The sequence below is a fragment of the Vicia villosa genome, linkage group LG3 (genome assembly GCF_029867415.1).
Source record: "Vicia villosa cultivar HV-30 ecotype Madison, WI linkage group LG3, Vvil1.0, whole genome shotgun sequence".
Lineage (NCBI taxonomy): Eukaryota > Viridiplantae > Streptophyta > Magnoliopsida > Fabales > Fabaceae > Vicia > Vicia villosa.
The window spans coordinates 30315363-30338389 of record NC_081182.1 but is presented as its reverse complement, the minus strand read 5'-3'; the positions used below and the strand labels follow the sequence as shown (position 1 = coordinate 30338389).

The following is a 23027-nucleotide window of genomic DNA, read 5'->3' as shown; positions in this document are numbered from 1 at the left end:
TACAATAAAATAAAAAACTTAGCAATATTTTCCGAACTGATACTTGTTTTGGCAAAGTTTATAGTAGAAATAGAGTTGTGAATAACATAAAGGATGCTATACAGGGGCAGATCTACTTTATAAGAATCGGGGGCTCAAGCCCCCACCAAGAAAAAAAACTTGTTATTAACACTATTATATTCAAATCTTTAGCCCCATAAAAATAATTAGTTTACAAATTTATATTTAACCACTTAACACAATTCTAACATTTCTATTTGTCAATCACAATTTAAAATATTCACTCACTCAATTCTAACATTTTTATCTTATCATTTCTTCTCATCAAGTTCAACATCAATTTTTGTTGTCGACTAGCATATTCACTCAACAATAATAATTAAAAATTGATTTTCTTTAATCAATTTTATTTGCATCTTTGATTTCTCTTTAACTATTACTATTTTATAGAAATAATTATGTTTGTTTGAAGTTTTATCAAAACAAATGTATTAGGTATTTTAATAATTTTTGCTAGCAAAATAAATCAAACAAAATGTCTAAAAAGATTAAAAAATCTCAAATATTAATTGAGCTTATATTTTTATTTTAATAAATATTAAAGCAAATGATTATCCTTAATTACTAAAAAGATTAATTATTAAGGTGTTTTCTTATTAGTTATCATATTTTTCTGTATAGTTACATAAACATATTTTAACAATGAAAAATTATTGAATATTTTAATATAATTAAAAGTTAGTGAATAATCGAAAGCTTTCATATATTTTGAGTTTATTTTGTCATTTAAACCATATATATCGTAAAAATTCATAATTTTTTTCTTAAATAATAATATAAATATTATTTTTTAGCTCCTACTATAGATAATTTCTGGATCTGCCACTGATACTATAGTTCATAAAGGATGGAAGTATAGAAAATATAAGAAGCTTATAGCTATGATATTGATGTAGATGTTGTTTGTTTGGTTAGATCCTTGTGATCACCCTTGTATTCAACTGTTTTTTGAATTATAATAAAATTATATTGATTAAAAAAAACTTAGCAATAATTTTTCCTGTTTAACACTATTTATTTCTAAAATATTTTTTAATTAATTAGATTTTAGGAATATAAAATATAAAAAATTAACAGCAAAATGAGAAAATTAAAACAAAGGTTCATAGATGCTGTATGATTGTGACCCGAACTATAAGTAGGTAAAAAAACAGATTGTATTTGGGGGTTCATACTCCATTGTAAGGCGAGAGTGTGTCCCTCTCACTCAATCTTCATTTTCAATGGCCGCACCTCATTTTCTAAAACAGGCTCTGCTGCTTCGAGCTTGCTTCCATACCTACAAACACTTCACCGTCAGAGCAGTTACGGCGCGCCCCCGACTATGGTGCAGCGCCGCCATCACTCCACCGTCGGAAAAACCGAACGGTAATAGACTTAACTATGTCAACAACACGCTAAATCTCAGACGCGATGATTACTCGTCGAGTTCCGTTCGTTTGGATGATGAACCTGAGTACCGAAAATGGAAGGATAAAGAAGACGAGATTCTCAATGATATTGAGCCTATTCTATTGCTTACTAAGGAAATTCTTCACTCGCCAAGGTAAACCTAGGGTTCTGATTTGGTTTTGATGAATTGTGGTTTTTTACTGTTTGATTTAGTTATGTGTTCGATTTTCTGTGCTAGGTATATGGATGGAGGGAGACTAACTGTGGAGGATGAGAAAATGGTAGTAGAGAAGCTCCTTGCTTATCATCCACACTCTGAAGATAAGATGGGATGTGGTCTTGAATCCATTATGGTAAGCGCTGGATTATATGTTTCTTTCTCCTTATTGTTTAGATAAACACCTTCCAACCTATGTTTTAGTATATTAATCTTTCCTGGGATTTCTTAACACTTAAATTATTGCTGGTAGCTTTTAGCATAAAGCACAGGTTAATTGAATGTCCATAGCATAAGCGCTTATTATATAAGTATGATGCAGTAGCTATTTCTATAACAAAAAATGATATAACGCGTGACTGTTTTCATATAAGTTATGAGTTGTTTCTATAAGCTCTCATAAATTCTTATGCAAAAGTAGATAAGCTCAATTTAAACAAATACTTAATCTACTTCCATATGATGTCTGAACTAGAGTTGAATTATTATTGTTATTATTTGGTGTCTCAAATTTCATTATGCAAGGATGAACTGCTTATGTGATGTTTTTAGCCATATTCAAACCACGATTAACATGACGTTGATGCCTAGATAGTGGTAATCTTGCATTTGTGTTGCCAGCATTAACGATATTAATTCGATAAAGGGCTTGCATTTGTTACGAAAGATTTTTTTTTTTAGATCAAGATGCTATGTCTTTAAATTTACAAACTCCCACTCCTGTTGAATTAGAATATTCGATGTCTTGTATGAACAAAAAGTACAAGGCTGCTGCTGTATTACAGCTTAGTCCGAGCATAATACTTTTTGGTGTGAGCAAGCAGTTAGACTCTGCATAAAAAACCATAGTTTTTCAAGCCTGACCAGACAGGCAGACTTCTGGTTTGCTTCTATAAGGTAATGAAATTGCCTTAGCCTTGTTTGTCAAAAGCTGCCAAATACTGAGAACGGTTGGGTTGGCTTAACTTGTATGATCAAACAACCTCCACTCAAAGGTCTTCTCATCCCTACTAGTAGTCTTCTTTGGAAGGTCATGTGTAACTTGTAAGAACAACTGTCAGCCTTCACTATGTCTTGTGGTATATTCTGTACTTAAGAGTGGGAGGGTAACCTTCCCTCCTTGTAAAGTTTTTTCCAGCAAAAATTTAACCTTGGCATTTTGGCTATACCTATTAACATGTAGTTACTTTTATTATATAATAAATATTTTTAGTCTAGGATTGTATTAGTGTTCAATATTAAGTTGGGAGGGATGGTGCATAAGTTTTGCCTGGGTAATGAAATATGTTACTTAAAAATCATTGGATTAGCCGGGATAAACTTTGTCAGCAAACAAAGTGGGTGAATAAGTTTTCCAAGGTATACTTTTAATTGGTCATGACTCTACTGGCTAGATGATGCAGAAGAGTCCCTTGTTATCTGGGTTTCCTATATCCATTTTCATATTTTTTTCATATCAGCTCTGACCCAATGCTTTATGGTTGGAATTCACAAGATATATAATATAACAAATTTCTGAAAACTTCTCAAGAAGCAGGAACTTCAAAATATGATAAAACATTATGAAGTAAATTAAATAATTTCTCGTTTATCATGCGGCCAATCATCATAATTGAAACCAGAAATTAAATATTCAGTTATTCTTTTTAAAACAAAGGCATGGCAGGACAATGGCAGTAGTGTTCTGTATTGGTTGAGTTGGTTGGGTTTTCTTATAGAGAATAGAAAGAGGGAAAGGTGAGAGGGCTCTGGTGGGTACTGTGAAGCATCATCAATGGTGGGTTCCTGCATGATGTTTGCTTTTGCTAGTATCTGAGAATAGAAGGAAAAATGTCAGAATGAATTAATTGATTGACATATAGCTTGACAAAAACTTTCCGTTACATTCTTGCTTCTCATTATTTTTTCCCCAAGTTAACCCCATCTATCCAGACTTCCTGCATTCGGTTATTGGCATTTTAAAAAAATTGTCTATTAACTAGCATGCGATCAAGGCACCCAAAAGAAATTTATAAAAAATATTCAAGCCAGGTGGATATGGAAATTGGAAAGTTATACTCTTCCGAAGATTTACATATTCCATGACATTCTTCCCACTTATACGCATCCTCTACTCAAGGGAGTCATCATTTATGTGGGAACCAAAAGAACATACTGTGCATTGTTTCTTGGATTTCTTTTCTCTCCAATGATTTCATGTTTGATCCTGGCTTTTCCAATGACAATCCATTGTAATGTTTTCGTTTCTACAATAGTGACCTTACTTTCTATTGACCTTTTTAGCATCTAACGTTTATTCCCTACATTGCTAGTCCTAGTACTATAGCTGTATAATATAATCTTTCCTTTGGTTTGAGTGGTACTCTTTTATTACTTGTTACACTAGAAGCATTGCTCTATTTAATTAATCTTGCTTGAATCCATGGTTGATATCTTCCTTTTAATTTTGGTGGATAGATATCTTTCTTTATTTTCGTGTGGCTTTATATAATGAACGTAGATACATAAACCATGGACATGGAGACTTGTGACGATTGTTTTCCAATTGCTAATATTAAACAAGAATTTGCACGTCCTACTAAACTTATACTCCATATATGTTAGGAATCTGAATTGAGAGAGACCTGAGAAATAGTATTTGTTCCGAGGTGGAACAAGAAATTGTAAAGGTCACCTTAGAAACTCTTCGGTACGGCGGCAAGAGTCTTCGGTGGGTGGAGAAGAGGGTGCCCCTGCAAGATTAGCTCTCTAACGTCTAAGTCAGTGAGGTCAGAGAGGTGTAATTTACAAATGGAATCGTACCTTGGTGTGGTGTGTGATTGCACTTATATAGGAGCGTTTGTTAAAATCACCCCCAGTGATCGCGGTGCGGAATGCAGGAGACCCTTGGATTGATGGCGAGGATTTACCTGTTCGTCGTCTTATGGATAATTGGATATCCTCCTCCTTCATACAAATTTGGTGATATGCTGATTTAAGATCGATATTAGAAAAATACCCGGCACAAAAAAAGTTATCCAATAATTCATCTGTTATTGGAATAGGATGCTTATATTGATCCGATGTCTTATTTAAAGCTTTATAATCCACACACATCCTCCACAAATTGTCTTTCTTTTTCACCAAAATCACAGGATTAGATAAAACACTAGCACTGTTTCTAATTACCCTCCTCCTGCATCAGATTTCTAACTTGGGATTCATTCTCATTTTTTTGGCAATGGGGATATCTATAAGGACACACACTAACAGGACCAGCCCCTTGCAACAAAGGAAAATAATGAGAAACATTTCTACGGGGAAGTAACCCCTGAATTTCCTTAGAAACATTTCTAGGCTGATGAAGTTCAATGGGAAGCTCCACAATTGTGGTCCAATGATACCCTTGCAAGGACACCTTATGAGACGCATTAGTCACTAAACTGTAGAGGAACCAAAGCTTCACGATTGAATTGTCCTTGCAAAACGTAATGTGGTGCCCAAGATAATTAGACGCCATAGACATGTGCCACCAATCAACAGTAACCTTGGCCTAAGTTTCAAGCCAAACAACCCCCAAAAATCACATCTGCACCACCCAATTCCAACACATACTTATCAAGGGTCGCGCCTTCAATTCACCAATAGTCAGTAACACGGCCTCAAAAGTACCCAAAGTCATGACCTTATGACCATCACCCAACCTTACCTCTACTGGCTTCGTAGGAGAAACAGGTAGACCCAAGGCGTCCACAGAGGTGTGGGTAATGAAATTATGGGTAGTGTCGCTGTCAATTAGCACCAGTACCGAAGCCCCCTTCACTTATTCTTCCATACATACTGTCTTCGTGACAGAGCATAAAGAATTTTATGCTAAACACCTCGATCTGTTTGCATTCAAGATCATCAACTTCTGAACTTTTCTTCAGTAGCATCCAACACCATAATCTCGCCTTCATCATTAACTGCCTCACCACCCCCAAAGCGACTGACAGGCAAATGCTTCACAAGACATTGGTGGAGCAAGTGCCAACTTTTCGTTTCAGTGCAAACATGGACCCTTTGCACGCCTCTCATGGACATCATATTTAGGCAAATAATGTTCCCCCAATGTGGTTTGCAAACAGTGAAACCGATTGCGCATGGGTATTGCCCGACTTCTCAATGGACCCACAATGGGCCGAGTTAGAATGCCAAAGTCCACCCCCCTTATGAGCGGGGCACGATTTTTGAGCAAGGCCCAAACGAATTGTAACCCGATTTGAAGCGTGACCCATTTACGTGACTTGACGGTTCAACAATAGTGAATTCTGCTTCCACATCAGGTGCAAGTTGCATAGCTTGATAACAATTTGGTGGCTTGATCGTGTGAACACGAGAGAGGATATCATGGTGTAAACCTCTCACAATATCCCTAAAATTGCATCTCAGGCAACCGGCCACACTAGGATGAGTAGAGCTGAAATTCATAAATGTAATCTTCAACAGACCCGGATTGCTTGAGGTCCTCGTGTCCGATGCCCACACCAAAATGAAAGATCAAGGCTTCTTTGAGGTTTTCTCACGCCAAACAATCTGTCTATTCCCTCCAAAGGTTAAACTAGTGGATGGTTTGACCCTCCATGTTGAGCTATTCCCTCCAAAGGTTAAACTAGTGGATGGTTTGGCCCTCCATATTGAGCTCGTTGAGCTGAAAATGTACTTCAAAAACACGTTGAACTTAGAAGGACATTTCTGCTCTCGTAATCCACACGACTAGCTCTTTACCATTAAAAGGAGGCTATTCCACCTTCACCGGGAGATGAAATTTGTCCAACGAAGAAGTTGCTCCATCGCCCTAAGACGTGCTCTCTTGCTGTGGATGAGTCTCCAGCAACCTCCTCATCTCAGACAGATAGCTTCCTGCACAGCGTCCATAAGAGCTTCCAAATGGTACATAGGATGCTCCACTACATTGGCAATCAACCATTTCACCATTTTTTAGGCCATGAACGATGTCAAGTCGAGCCAATTGATAGAGCAGAGTAATTGAAAAGGTGAATGAAACTGTGAATTGTATCAGTAATTTGAAATTGGAAATGAAATCTCTATTACAAGTCCGGAGCTGAGAACTCCTCAAAAGAAAGAAGAAAATGAGTCTCTCTCCCTCTCCTTATTTCAAATCTTAACAGAAATCATGACATGAGGCACACTCACCTTGCCTCGCCGTTTTTCATAAGAACGCTCTAACCAACTGCTTACGTCCCATTCCCCTCCTCACCACTCTTTTTCTTTCTTTCATAAACTCTCCGAACCGTGGGATTATCATGCTTAAAGCTCACTTAAGTGTCCTTCTCTTTTGAACTAGGTCTATTAGACTTCTAATAACATATGCCTTAGTTGGCTTGCCTATCGCAATTTATTTGAACATTTCTGGTTTGTTCTACAGTTCTGTTTTCAATTGAATTTTGATAGTACAGGGCTAAGGGCCTTTAATCTGGTGCTTTGGTGTTTGTCACGCAATCTGCAGTCCACGGATGCCCAATTTTACATCAACTGACCTTTGGAGCATTGATTAAACTACTATTGTTTGGATTTGTTTGTCGATGATCTACTGTAGTCTGTTACTATTTTCATAAAATGTACATAACTTATTTTTATTGCAGGTTGACCGTCATCCCCAATTTCGACACTCAAGGTGTCTTTTTGTTGTAAGAACTGATGGTGGGTGGATTGATTTCTCATATCAGAAGTGCCTTCGGGAATACGTTAGAGCGAATTACCCAGCTCATGCCGAAAGGTTTATTCGAGAACATCTTAAGCGCGGGAGTAGTTGATGTACATATAGTAGAACTTGTTTACTTTGGTAAGAAAATATTTAATACTGTGACTACTTTTCACATCTATTCCCCCTCTTCCCACAGTTTTCGGTGCCTTAAATAGGTTATCAATTGTAGTAGATAATCATAATCTTGTTTTGAAGGGAATGCAAAAATAATTGAAGTGAACTTCACTTAGTGGACTTGTGGAACACTTTGTTGACCATCTTTATATAGGAAGTTTTCAACTATTAGATGTCATTTTAAAATGTTTTGTGGTCTCTTTCTTCTCTTCAGCATTGATTGATTGTTTACCTGCTGAAGTTTAGAGGACTCTTGAATGTGATCTCATTCCTAGAGAATCACCATAATGTTGTTCAAAAGAGTCTTGGTAGAGAATGCTGTACTATTGAAGAGTAAAACTGCACAGAAGTTTGGAAAGTTTAGTAGAATGAATGGGAAGGCTGGCTAGGATTATACTCATTCTGGATTTTGATTGAGGTGTCCTGTGTGTTCACGGGCCATTGGGGAGTGGTTGATGTCGGATATGTGATAGTCAAGGGTCACACTTGGCTAGGGCAGGTTACCTAGCTAGGTAGGAGTAGAATTATGATCGAGTCAAAACGGTGAGATACTTTGTTTGACCTACTTTTAGATTTTTTAGCTGAATGTTTCTAAATCCCCAGACAAAATTATGTTGCCTTATTGATTAGTCAAAAAGCACAAATACTCCAATTTCGGGCAAGATACTATAATCCATCCTTATATCTTCAAATATTTGAGATTCATGACCAGATATATTTCTTTTCAATTTTTTCTATGAATTGTTTCATCAAATTTCTTTCTCCTATAGTATCTTAACAGATTTATACTGCCTCTGCCCTTAAATATGAAATTATATTGAAAGTTTTTAAAAATAAATTTCTGTTAAATTTAGCTCTACGTAATTGAGGAAAATGAGTATAAATATAAAACTTATTTTAAGCAGAAAATGCACCAAAAATACAGCGGCAGTATAAAAAAGTTACATTATTAATCAATCACGATCATGTATTCTACCAAGTGAGACTGTAAGTTTTAAGTTTTAAATTACTTGTATTACATGACACAATGAATCTCAATTAAACTCTATTTTAAATATAAAATATATTTTATTCTTGTCAACAATTTATGTGTTAGTAATTTCTTTAAAATAAAAACAAATGTTAAATTATGCTATGATTATTATGGGACTTGGAGTAATAAAAAGAGCTGGGGAGTGGTGAGAAAAGGTAAAAGAAAGTAGGTTGTCGTGGAATTTGAGAAATGTCAATGGTTGTGATTACGTACCGTTATGGTATTTCATGGTGACGTGGAAAACATTATGATTAACCTCTGACTTTGTGTTATGGACCCACTATCATCCAGCTGGATGAAGATCCTTGTGGGCCAACAATTCCAACTAACAACCCATTAAGACAAGTACCGCATTTATTTTCTTAGTACTGCGTGTGGGGATCGGTAGCAAAGTATGTGTGTGTGAGACAAAGGAATAGTAAGAAATTTTCTTAGATTAACCTTAATTAATTTATCAATCATTTTTAAATGTAGGTTTGGTCATAATTAAAAAAAAGAAACTCTATATTATTACCAGATGGGTGAGTGATTAATAGTAGAAATACTAGAGAAAATAGATGTAAAAATAGAGTGAATTATAATCAAGATAAATGCAGAAGTAAATTTGAAGGTACTCCCTCTGTCTTAAATTATAAGATAAATTTATTTTTTAGATTCATTGAATAATTAATGTATCTGATTTATATATAGACCAGATACATTAATTATTGAATGAATTAAAAAAGTAAATTTCTCTTATAATTTGGGACAGAGAATATTTAAATATAAGATTTTATTGATAAAATACTTACAATCCTTGATTGCAAGCTCATGGTTTCTAGATTAAGTCTCTTAATTTTCAAATGTCCTCCCTCTTAAACAAATTAAACCCTCTTTTATAGAGAGGAGATAACACATGGATTTCAAACCAAATTAAATTAACCTTAATACAAGCAAGTGGACGACAAGGCCTTATTTATTGAAACATATTTAAAGATAACAGTGGCCTACACGAGCTTAAATTATTACATCCGACAAATAAAGTAGCACATCAACTAAAGGGAATCTTATCTTCAAAAGTAATACTTATCTTCAGAGAATGGTAAGGCTATAACAGTCATCTTCATTATCATTCAAGTGGTCAAATGTGTTGGAAGACTATCATTTTCTGATAGAGCAGACATGACATCTTTTAATTTATTTAAAAATTTATTATGACTGGTAGCAGCTGATAAAGTGGCTAGCAAGTTAGGTCTATCCATAAGAAATGCAGTATCTTCTGAACTAATATTGATATTTTTCAAAGGTTGGGATGTGCTTTACACCAGGCTTCCAACTTTGTAGTTGTTTATAGATCTGGATTAAACTTAGCCCACCATTTAATAGAATTTTTTTTAATCAACTAAGAAGCTGGACAATCTTGCCATAACTGCACAGATGAAAAGGTCCATGAGGTAATCTTAGTAATTTCAAAAACTGCACAAAATATAATAAAGCCTTGTGCGAAGAACAAGTAGTAACTTAGGTAAAGTCATTGAAGGCTTCAGAAGCATAATATGGGAAAATATCCAAACTGGTTCCAATAAGCTGAAACCATTGGATAAAACAATAGGAAAAGTTTAAAGAAATATCTTTCTAAACCAAACGTGGTTAAAAGGTTCAATTGCTAAGAAATTGGACATGGCGTTCATGTAATTAAGATAATTCTATGTTTGAGGAGAGTAAGACTCTGAGAAGAATTTTTTTCTATGGGGGGTTACTTCCAATCTGCCGGAGATAAAACTTTAATAATTTTGAATTTGAAGAACTTAAATTTTTATTTATCATTGTCATCAAATTGATGAATAAGAGAAACAGAATCAATATCAACCAAATAAATTCATAATATTCTCGGGTTTTTAATAAGTCTTTTGGTAAAAAGAAAAATCCATGAGAAAAAATTCTTGAAATAACTTGTAATAAAGACGCATCTGAAACACAATACATAGGCTCCAAAGGGATAATCGGTTATGACAAATTTTTGATAATGAAAGAAGATTTTGTAGAAGATGGAGTGTAAAAAGCTAATTTTGAAGTGGATTTTGTTAGTGCTTTTATTGGCTGATTGGCATTTATGTTTGACTAAAACATAATAGCAGTAAAACATAATATTAATGTGAATCTTGCAAGTTTAAAATGAACAAAACAGGTATAAGCAAGATGTTAGATGGAATGTCATGACATCAACTTATGACATCGCGCCTGTAGAACTGGAAGGAAGATTCAGTTTGTACTTAACAGATACAGAATATTCTATGTGAATATTATGTAATCTTATGTGGCGCATATTTAAAGGTAAAAAGAATAATTGAAGAATCAGATCAGAAGATTGAAGATTCAGGAAGAATCAGATCAGAAGATTGAAGATTCAGCAGTTTCTAATTTAGGAAACTCATGATTAAAAGACCTTATTTGTAGCAGAATATTTTCTGCATATTTGTAACAGCAAAGTGCTGCGATTTGTAAGCCCAAATCCAATTGGGATCAGGTTATAAATATGAAACTTTTGTAACCTAGTTTAAAATAGAAAACCTGGTTTTAACGATGTAGTCATTAGGGTTTCTATAGGTAGACCACCCAGGTTGTGGGATGGCTGCCTTGTCCTTCTCGAAACCTGTAGGTTAGAGAAGTGATTGTCCTCACTCGAAACCTGTAGGTAAGAGTTGAGTATTGTAAGCTTGATTGAAGCTGTGAAGCAAGATCAAGTATGTGTTCATTGTTAATTGTGTAAATAGCTGTTGCAGGGTTGTAACAGTTAGGTATCACCAGGGAGTGAGCAGAGGTTTTCTTATCTTGGATGGAGTTCTAAGATAAAGGTTGCATTGGGTAGTGACTAGGTAAACCAGAGGTTGTTTATCTGTAAACCAGAGGTTGTTCATATAAAATAGTACTATTGATAGTGGAATCTTCTTCCTGGCTTGGTAGCCCCCAGAGTAGGTAGTTAGATCGAACTGGGTTAACAATTAACGGTGTTATTTATCTTCTGTATTATTTGTTCAGTTATGAATGTTATGGCTTTGGTTATAACATCAGGTTCAAAAGTGTTAGCTGTTCCTATACAGAACCATGTAAAACTTATAATCTGGTTATGTATGTTGAACGTGTGTGGTCCCAGGTTTCATTGACTCTTTTCTAAGAGTAATTAAATAATGGGGGATCCTTCTATTCTGCTTGTGCTACATTAATAACAGATCAGATGTCTTGACATCGGAATTGACATCCGAGTCTGTATACCAGAATTTTCAGATTTGACTTAAGAAGATGGGGAAGTAGTAATTTTCTGAGTAAAAGAAAATGGAGATAATAATGCATCTCTAATCATAGGTCTGGGGAAGAAGGTATTGAATAGGTCATTTTTGTAATAAATGAAAGTGAACCTAAAACTATAGAATTATTATTTGATGATAATGGAGGCCCATAATTATCTCCGAGATCACTCTGATTCTTGCTCATTTTTACCCTGTAAGAATTCTCGAGTTAAAAAATCTGGTAAAGAGTTTTTTAATTTCTTCAATATGTTCTATTTCAAGATCAAAACAGGATAACAAAGATTGTCATCTAGCAAAAATATGTTTTGAAACCAAATTTTTTACATCCTTTTTTAAAACACTCTTAGCAGCTTTGCAATATGTTTTTAATAAAAATGATTTTGAAAACAAATCATCTTAAAACTTGGTAATGGGTAAAATAATGGCTAAAAACTCTTTTTTAATAGTATTATAATTTAATTGGGCTGGAGACCAAGTTCTAGAGTAATATCTATCAACTTGTTCCTTATTTGTGCCCGGAAGTAATTGTTATAATATACCATCAAACTCTAGGTCTGATGCATCTGTTTCAACAATAAGATTAGCCTTTGGATCAGGGATTCCTAGGCAAGGTAATCTCTTAACTATCTACTTTAGTTAGGAGACACTTTTTGTCATGGAATCATCCCAAGGGGAAAGATCCTTTCTAAGTCTCTTAAATAGAGGAAGACAAATAGTTCTAAGATTAGGAATAAAGTTTGAAACATAATTAAGACAAGCTAAAAAAATTTGTAACTGGATTTTATCTTCTAATTCGCTGGAAAATTTACTTACAAATTCTAAAGACCTACTAATAGGGGTATACATGCCTTGACTAATGTCAAAACTCAAACATCTTACTTTACTTTGCAATAGATTTAATGTATTTTCGAATAATACTAAACCATTATCTTTAATTATTTCATAGAACTGATTAAGGTATTCTAAATGTTAATAGAATCTGAGAAAACTAGAATATCATCTAAGTAGACTATAGTAAAGTGGGGGTAATCTACTTAATATAAATCCAAGGAAGTCATGATGGCAACCCTAGCCACATGTCATCTTGGTAATAATCCTCGCCACATGTCATTTGGTAATAATTCTAAATACAAACCCTAATTATACAAACTCTATATTAAAATAAATAATAATAATTATTATAATAATAATATAATAATAAAACTAAACCATCACTATTATTATTAATAATAATATAATATCTAACTAATAATAATATTAAAATAATAACACAAATAATAATAATAACAAAAATAGTAATATAATAACCAACTACCACAATTATAAATAATAATAATAATAATAATAATAATAATAATAATAATATATTCATCTTACACAATTATATCTTACTATTCTAATTCTCATTTTTTTATTCAAAAAAAAATTATCAAATAATAATAATTATAATACAAATTTTTTAATTAGCATTATTATATTCAACTAACAATATTATATCTTATAATCCTAATTCTCATTTAATTATTATTTTTAATCATTCTCTTTTAGTTATTCTGTTTAATATTAAAATTATAATTTTTTTATATAAACTTTGAATTACTTAGTTTTTATAAATAATAAATAAAAATTATAAATATAAAAATTATTTTATTATTTTTTCAAATATTCCAGTTACAAATATAAAAATTACAATTATTTTTAATGTTTTCAAAATCATGTTGATGATAATTATTAAAAAAAAAATATTTCAAAAATATATATATGTTAAAAAATTGAAGTAGATAAAGTTTTATAAAAATAGTAATTAACAAATGAATCTAAAGATTAAATAATAGGATATCTAAAGTTCTTAAGCATTTCATTTTAATAATTTAATAATATATTTTAAATGAGAATTATTTTTATAACGCCTTTCATTAATTTTTCCTTTAAATAATCATTGAATTGACAGTTTATCATACTATTTCTAAAATTTAATTCTTATATACCTATAAATTAATTTTAATAATTCTGTTACATTTTTATTGAATTTACTGTTTATAAAACTCTTCAACTCTAATTGCTCACATAATAACTCTTCAACCATAATTGCTGATTATATTAATATCAAATTTAATTATAATTTTTCTGTCATAATTTTATTAATTTCTATTGGTCCTCTTTCTCAATGTTAGTATAAATATGTGACTTTAGTTTCAAGATCTTCATTTTTGTGCTAATCTTCAAATTTATATGGTAGTTTTTATCTCCTATTTCTTACTTTATACTTATGTATTGATTGTTAATTTTAATTTTGTCACAGGATAAAAGATTATTCATTTGTTGGTGGCATCTGAAGTAAGTATTTTGCTGATTTTAACTCTAATATTTACATCATCCAAAAATTTAACACATCAAATATCTATCTATCAACGCTCATCCACAAATTTAACCTATTATTATTTTTATATAGATTTTTTAATGCAATTCTATATTCACATTCAAGGAATTGTCTTTCAATCCTCTCAACAAAAGTATGGGTTTATCTCTATTCTCTATAATTATTTTATACTAATTTTTTCTAGATGCTTCATGTCTCATAGCTATCTTAATAAATTAATATTGTCTTAAAGAGAATTTCAAAGTCGGTCATATATGTAAGCAAGCCTCATAGCTATTTTAATCAATTAGTACAACTATAAAGATAATTACAGGCCGGTCATATATGGAAGATGAAGATACCAACAATATGATTCAATTTTTAATATTGTTGTAAGATTATCCATATAAAATATATTATCTTACACTATACAATCATTAATTTTTCTCAAAAATTGTATTATATTACCAATATTTTTTAGCATATTATATCTATGTTTCAGGTAGAAATTTATATCATTTTTAATAATATCTCTAATATATTAATTATGGTTTAGTACATTTTTATCAATTCTATAGTTTTCAATTCTATATGTAAAAATTTATATATAAATACAATATTTTGTTTTTATTTGCAACATTTGCTTTTGAAAATTCACACTATAATTTAAATATAATTTTTAATGTGCTTATTACAATCTGCAATACATCTCTAATTATATATATATATATATATATATATATATATATATATATATATATATATATATATATATATATATATATATATATATATATATATATATATATATATATATATATATATATATATTAACCTTAATTATATTTTTTATTAAATTGATATTATAATAATAATTAGAATAAAATAAATTATTATTATTATATTAGGCCACTGCTATAAAAAAATAATAATAATAAAAAAATTTAAATTATAAAAATTAAATTTGATGCAAAGAATAACATAGAGAGATTAAAATCAAGATTTTTTTTTTTAAATTAAGGCTAATATATTGAAAGAAAAAGGATTACACAAAAGTGGGGGACTATACCAAAACCCAACTAACAAAATCTGAAAAAAGGCCAACCAAGCCTAATTAGATTCCACTTAATTGAAACAAAGAATTAAATTTGATTAAAGTTGTTAACCACTCAATCAATTAAAATCGGTTAAAAGACATTTAAATAAAGAATTAAATTTGGTTGGATTGAAACATATAATTAATTTAAATTTATTATTTATAACCACTCAAATTATTAAAATCAGTTTTAGAAAATCAATAATCAAAATCAGTTTAAAAATTAAAATTTTATTTATTATTTTTTAATATACTTATCATATTAGTGAATTTTATCATTCTTCGTCACCTTTATAACCACGACTAATCCTAAACGTATTATTTAATTATCACTTTTACGCTTTATTATTTTGTATATTTCACACCTCTGTATTTCTCTAAAATTTGCTCAATATCGGACATGTAAGATTTTTTTTGCTTTTTTTTCATATATCTTATTCAATGAAGCAAATTTATATTTTTATTTATTTTTTAAGACAAAAAGAAATAAAAAATGATTATATTCATATCTTTCTCAATAATTTCATTAATATTATGTCAATCAAAATCAAAATCCTTCGAATATGGTATAATTTGAACATAACTAAGCAAAAAGAATTTATTTACTTTATAATTTGAGTTTTTTCCAACTATTTCTTATTTTAAATAGTTTAATATTGTATCACTCATCTTTGTTGATTTTTTTTTAGGAGAACAAATATACATGTTATATAAATATATAAATTAATTGTTCTTATGGAATTTCTCATATTTATCATCTGATATTAAATATTTTTAATTACAATAACATCTTATTAAATCGAAATTTGTATAATTATGTATACCATTAATAATATATTTCATTTTATTTAAATTATTTATTTAAACAATGACAGCGTCAAAATTTTTAATAGATACTGAAAACATATGAAAATGTTTTATTTCTATGTAACAATTTTATTTTGTAATAAATATTTTAATAAAAATAATAAACCTTTAAAACAAAACTATTGAAATAAAAAAAATTGATGCAAAGAATAACATAATGATATTAAAGGACAAAGTCATTGAAATAAATAATTAAATCCGACTACAATGAATCGAATAATTAAATTCGCTTCAATTTTTTATTTTATAATGAATATTTTTATTATAATTATTATAATTATAAAAAATAAAATAAAATTAAAAAATAATAATAGAAAATATCTTTGATATAGTGATGTAATTGTTATAAATTAACACTAATAATAATAATAATAATAATAATAATAATAATAATAATAATATACTAATTTTTATAAATATTATATTTTTCAATCCTAAAATATCCGTGCATCGCACGGGCCATCAATCTAGTTATTAAAAATAGAATTCATTATATTTTGAAATTCTTATGGGGCATTTTAAAGCCCTAATGGCAAAACATTCCATTCATAGTGTTCAAAGGGTGCTACAAAAACAGTTTATATTTATCGGTTTCTGCTAAATGAATTTGAAAATATTCAAATTTAAGGTCAAATTAAAAAAAAAAAAATTATGGTGTAATCTGTTAATTAAATATTTTTATTAGGTATAGGATACCTAATCCATTATAAATTTTTTTAAAAAGGTTTATAGTTTTAGTTGGAATATCTTATTTTGAAGTTAGTCGGTTGCTGCTTATTCATCTGTATTTGTCTAGCTTTAGTCGGAATATCTTATTTTGAAGTTTGTAATTAGTACAAATTTGTATACCAGTTTCAATAACATAATTGGATAATTCTCCTACACTTAAGGGCTGATGAGGAATAATCTCGTTAATTTTTTTTTAAAAAAAAGTACTTGTCTTAATCTTCAGAGCAAATAATCTGGGTAAGCCACTAATAAATCTTTCTTTCAAATAACTCCTAGCACCATTGGACCTAAGGCAGAGTTTAGAAAGAAAAGACAAAGATAAAATTATAATCTCTAAAAGTAAGACAAAGATAAAATTATAATCTTAAAAAGAAAAGACATACAAAGCATTAATTGCTGGGATGTTGCTCAATCCATGAGAAAATGAGACGTACAAATGTCAATGTTTGAGGCAGCTTCGATTTTGGCCAGCACCTTGATTTTTTGTAAGGATATGATCAATTATGAAAAACCTGTTACTAAGGATTACATCTTTGATGTCATGAATCAAAACATGATTGACTGGATATATCTTTAATTATATGCATATACATATCTAGCCCTATATAAAACTTCTAGTTATATGATTTGGGTTATGGAATAGATTAAGACTAGATGTTACAAATTGTAGAAAATGGTAGTATTCTTTTTTGTAAATGTATGAAAATATGTTTAATTTATGTTATTGAATGAACACATTTAAGTTTAATTAACCAACAATGTCAATTGGATTTGAATTTGATTAACCAAATAAATTGTGATCAAGGCCCGCTCTTATAAACCTAACATTTTCTCCATTCTTAGTCGATGTGAGACTTTAGCACTTTCGCACTTAAAGCCCAACAATCTCCCCCACAAGTGTGAGTCACCCACATGACTAGCCTTAATTCACACTAGGATCCACTCTAGATCTCTCATCGAGCCAATCAGACTCTAATACCACTTGTTGGAGAGTTCGGGAGCGTCGAAAGTGTTAATGGGTCAAACGTTCGTGGTTATAATAGACCTTGACGCCACATATCCACCCAAAACCTTAAGAACATGGGAGTATGTGTTATTTCTCTTATAAATCCAATATTTTCTCCATTCCTAGTCGATGTGGGATTTTAACACTTTCACACTTGAAGCTCAACACTAAATACTCATATATGTACTCGTTTACCTGCATTTTTATTAAAAATAAATTGATCAATTACAAAATATCATATCAGTTTAAGGTTTTACCAATATTAAAAAATAAATAAAAAATGTTATTGTTGAGTTAAAAACAAATAAACCCTTTTACTAAAATATATAATAGTTTAATAGTAGTTTTTTTTTTAAAAAAATTGGATAGACAAGAATTTTTATATAATAATATAAATAATAATATACAAATATGAGTGAATACTAAGGTATATGTACCTACACTCGTACACATTTATTTTAATAGATAATTAACATAGCTTACTAACAACAATAACTATAGAAAAGAGTTCATTGAAATAAATATTCCCTCCAGTCTTTAATATAATCAAAATTTTATTTTTTAAATACATTGAATAATTAATGTATATAGACTATATATAATTCTAATATATTAAATATTCAATATATCTAAAAAGTGAAATTTTACTTATAATAAAAAAAAGAAAAAGAAAGAAATAGAGAGAGTATATCTCATTCCTCACTCTGTATTTATGAGAAACAAGTTGAAAGAGATAAGAAAGTTGTGTACAGAGAATGCAATCAAGATTCTTACCTCATTAACTATGTATTAACTATGTGTAATTATATTATATATTTTAATTTAAGAAACTATTATTTGAAACCTGAATATGTGATGTTTAAATTTCGTGTACTTGAAGTAGTACATTATGAATTGATTTTGGTAGTCTATGATAAATACATTATTAACTTAAGTATTTCAATTTTTGTCAAAAAAAAAAAAACTTAAGTCTTTCAATGAAATATGCCTAAATTTAATTTATATAATAACAATGTGTGCTTAAAACTTAAAAGATAACCAAATTTTAAGTTGTATCTTCATATACACTATATCTTACTATCAATACTTTTAATTAGTTTTACTAATACCTCTGTCTGTCCATTATTATAAACAAACATTTATTTTGGATTTATTGAATAATTAATGTATCTGATCTTTTATGTAGAGCTGATACATTCATTACTTAATGAATCTAAAAAGAGAATATGTACTTATAATTCATGCATGACCATTATTATAAATAAATATTCTCATTTTTAGATTTATTAAATAATGAATGTATCTGATCTTTTATATAAATCAGATACATTTATTATTCAATAAATTTAAAAAAAGAATAATTGCTTATAATTCAGATTGGAGAAAGTAGAATTTATCAAATCTATTATAATATATAAAAACAAAAGTATCTGGAAATTCCAATATAAGCCCTCTGATCAAAGAACTACAACTTTTCTTATTCCATGGGTAAAAATGACAATTTGCAAAATAACTCAATATTATTGATTTGACATTTATTACTGATGATGTGTCACTCTCTTATTTCATGGTATTTTATAATTATTTTTATTTTCTCAAATACATTACAAAACCCTAATACTTATTTAATGTGAAGGTTGAATACTTAACCCTTTCTTTTAAACGAAGATAGCAATTAGGAGTAAGAATATATGGTCATTGACTTCAAACAAAAAACACATAGAGATGATTTTGGTTGATTCAAAGGTAATATTTAGTCTCCAAGTTCCATTTTGTCTCCTAAACACTATGTTATGCCTGCTGTTGGAAAAGTTTCAAACAATGATTTTGTTGATTTTAAAAAGTTGGGTTTCAAAACATTGATGGGATTTGGTTTTAGAAATAAAAAAAATTATTTTACTACACCTTCCAATGTTTTTTTCTTGTGTTTTGAATTTTTTTTTCTGATTTTATATTGTGGTGGTTAGTGTTTTTCTTAATGATTTTGTTCTGTTTTTGTTGTGTTCATAAATTTGTGTTCATACTTTTGCAGATCTGGATGAATGAGTATATATATCAGATATTTAATCTATACATGCAAGGTGAATAAAGAAGAAATTATATTGACGGGGTGAATAAAGAAGAAATTATATTGAATACAGATTTTAAAATATAAGTGAATGAAAAATAAAAGATTTTTATTATGATGTTAAATGTAGGCTTGAAGTAAAGAAATTGGTCGATGATGATGATGTATAGTAGATGATGACTATGGAATGAGTCATGAGTTTATGAAAATAATTAATTGATGAAGATGATCACTATAATGGAAATCATACAATGATAACAACCCAGATTAATGTCTATTTTGTTTATAAATCGATTTTTTAGTTATTTATTTATTTATTTATTGAATAATTTTATATTCAATAATTACAAAATTATGAATGACAGATTCGTTTTTTAGTTGGGTGCATATGGGTTGGTTCCAATTTTTTTTTTTAAAAATCGTAACATGTTTTAAAATTTTAAAATGGGTTGGTTCCAATTTTTTTTTAAATCGTACCATGTTTTAAAATTTTAAAATAGAATTTGGAAAGTTGGGTGATCCTTATCACGCTTCTTCTTAAAAAGAAGAAAAAGTTAGAATTCCCATGATAAAGTTTGTCATTAATAAATCATTATTACTATACTCAGAAAATTATTAACTGAGAAAGAAAGTTTGTAATGATTCTTCCTATATATTTATATAATGTAATTGTTATTACTCTCTATTAGTAATTATTATATTTCAATTCCTTTTTGAGCGCGTGTTAGATTATTATTATTACTATTATTCTAATAAAAACATAAGCAAATTATTATTATTACTATTATTCTATTACAGTAGTTGTTTTCATATTTTTTTTTCTTTTTGTTTGAGGATTGTTTTTATTTTGAAAAAAGTTTTTTTTTTTAGTTTTGGTTATGAATTTATGAATATGATGATGAATGGTATATCGAAAGGTTTGCGTAAAAATAAATAGATTCCTTAAAAATATGCGTAAAATATGCGTAAAAATAAATAGATTCCTTAAAAATATGGAAAATCAAGTTTGACTATAAAATTTGAATTATTGTAATTAATGGAAAGATATCTCTAAAATAAAAATAAAAAAGAATGAAACGATATCGTGTCTAATATGTCCATTTTTATAACTATTGCATTTAATATTTTTATATTTTTAATTATTGTGTTTACTAATTAAAATCTTACAATTAAATAATACATTAATTTAATTTTAAAATCTTCTAATTATTGTGTTTAATCGTAAAAGATGTTGATAGTAAATTTACATTTAATTAGAAAGAGTATTATCCAACAAAAAATATTGCAAAATTTCAATCATAATTAATTTAATTTTTTTTTATGAAAATCAATCCGTTTATGATGTTTGTACATAGACTTTATTACTAAAATAAATATTTTAGTCATTTACTAAAGTTTTATTTAAGTTTTTCTTTTTAAAACTTAGTAAAACATTAACTATAATTAAAATTACTATTAAAATGTAATAAATTATATTAAAATTTCAACTTATCGAAAAATGTTAGTTTTTTCTATGATAAAAGTATCATTTATACTAAAAAATGTTATAAATATTTGTATATGATAAAAGAACATAAGACAATTATGATAGAAACATACATAAATTTATTATGAAAAATAGAAAATTGTCATTCTTTTTACATTTCTACAATTATATATTATCATTTTATTTAATTAGTACACATAATATAAAGTTTTATCACCACATCAAAAATAAGTTTTGGTTCTTTATAAAAATGTAAAAAATAAAATACATTAATTGTGATAATTTTAATTATTATAATAATACATTAAACATAGAAATTTTTAAGCATTTGACGGGAGCTGTCATACATTTTACATTTGGGAAAATGGGCTAATATCTTAAATAGGTTTAAATTTTTTTAGAATTAACTCATTTGGATTCAAGTGAGGTTTCTTAACTCATCTGAATTGACGGGTAGATGTGAACGTATCTATGAGATATAGTTATTGACAGATCATTTTAATGTCTATATTTTAACTCTTTCTTGTGTTACTGTTTTATAAAATTGAAATTATAAAAATAATTGACGGGTAGATGTGAACGTATCTATGAGATACTAGTTATTGATTGATCGTTTTAATGTTTATCTTTTAACTATTTCTTTTGTTACTGTTTTATAAAATTGAAGTTATAAAAATAATTGTACAATTTATTATAAATATGAAGTTGATACATATTATTAATATATAATTGAAATTACGTGAATATTAATGAACGGCAAAATAAGTTACATTATGTTTGATATTCCAAACACATGAATTAAAATTTGGTAAATGATTATAAGTTATAAATATATTAATGTCACCTGTATCTATATATGTCACATACTTTATTTATTTTTTTCCAAAGTTTTGATAAATAGAAATCTTATTTTATGCATTTCACCATGCAGGTATATGATGCAGGCTTTGTTACTGATTGGTTCTGATAAGACTATAGCAATTTAAGAATATAGCATTTGAAGATTGTACCATCTATATGTTTATTATTTTATTTAAAGAGCTAAAAGTTTAGATGTATTGTTAGCACTTTCGTTGTTAACTATTAAGCTTTTGGGATTAACATGACTAAGTTTGAGTTGTATTTTGGTTAAATATACATGTTTGATATATATAAAGGAACTTTTCAAGTCATGATTAGGTACATGTAATGTGAAGTCTCGACCAGACCCGTGCGATAGTACGGGTTTCCTACTAGTTAAATGTTTAAAATTCATGATGTAATTGTAAAGAAAGAAAAGAAAAAGGAATTATACTAGAAGACAAATAAAGGATGGATACGATCGTTTGGTAGTACGATCTGTAGAAAGCTTTCATGAGTCCCAATAAAGGACTTTATAATTTATTTATTTATTTTACTTTATTTTATTTTTCTGTTTTGTGATTAAAAAGCAAGAAAAAAAATCACCCACTTGGTCATTAGAAAAAACCATCCACTAGTTTCTTATCCATTGAGTTGGTTTCTATGACTTTGACCAGTTTATATGAACTGAGAGATGCTTCTTTTTTTTTTTTGTGTTCTAATGTGA

General features: G+C 28.9%; 1 protein-coding gene across 1 annotated transcript; it reads left to right on the top strand.

The window, feature by feature from the left end:
• Positions 1–1208: 1208 nt before the first annotated feature.
• LOC131660844 (protein DCL homolog, chloroplastic) lies at positions 1209–7660 on the top strand. The gene is made up of 3 exons (XM_058930194.1): positions 1209–1606; positions 1691–1805; positions 7294–7660. The coding sequence occupies exons 1-3, from the start codon at positions 1284–1286 to the stop codon at positions 7462–7464; spliced, it is 609 nt and encodes a 202-aa protein (XP_058786177.1). The 5' UTR covers positions 1209–1283; the 3' UTR covers positions 7465–7660.
• Positions 7661–23027: the final 15367 nt, after the last annotated feature.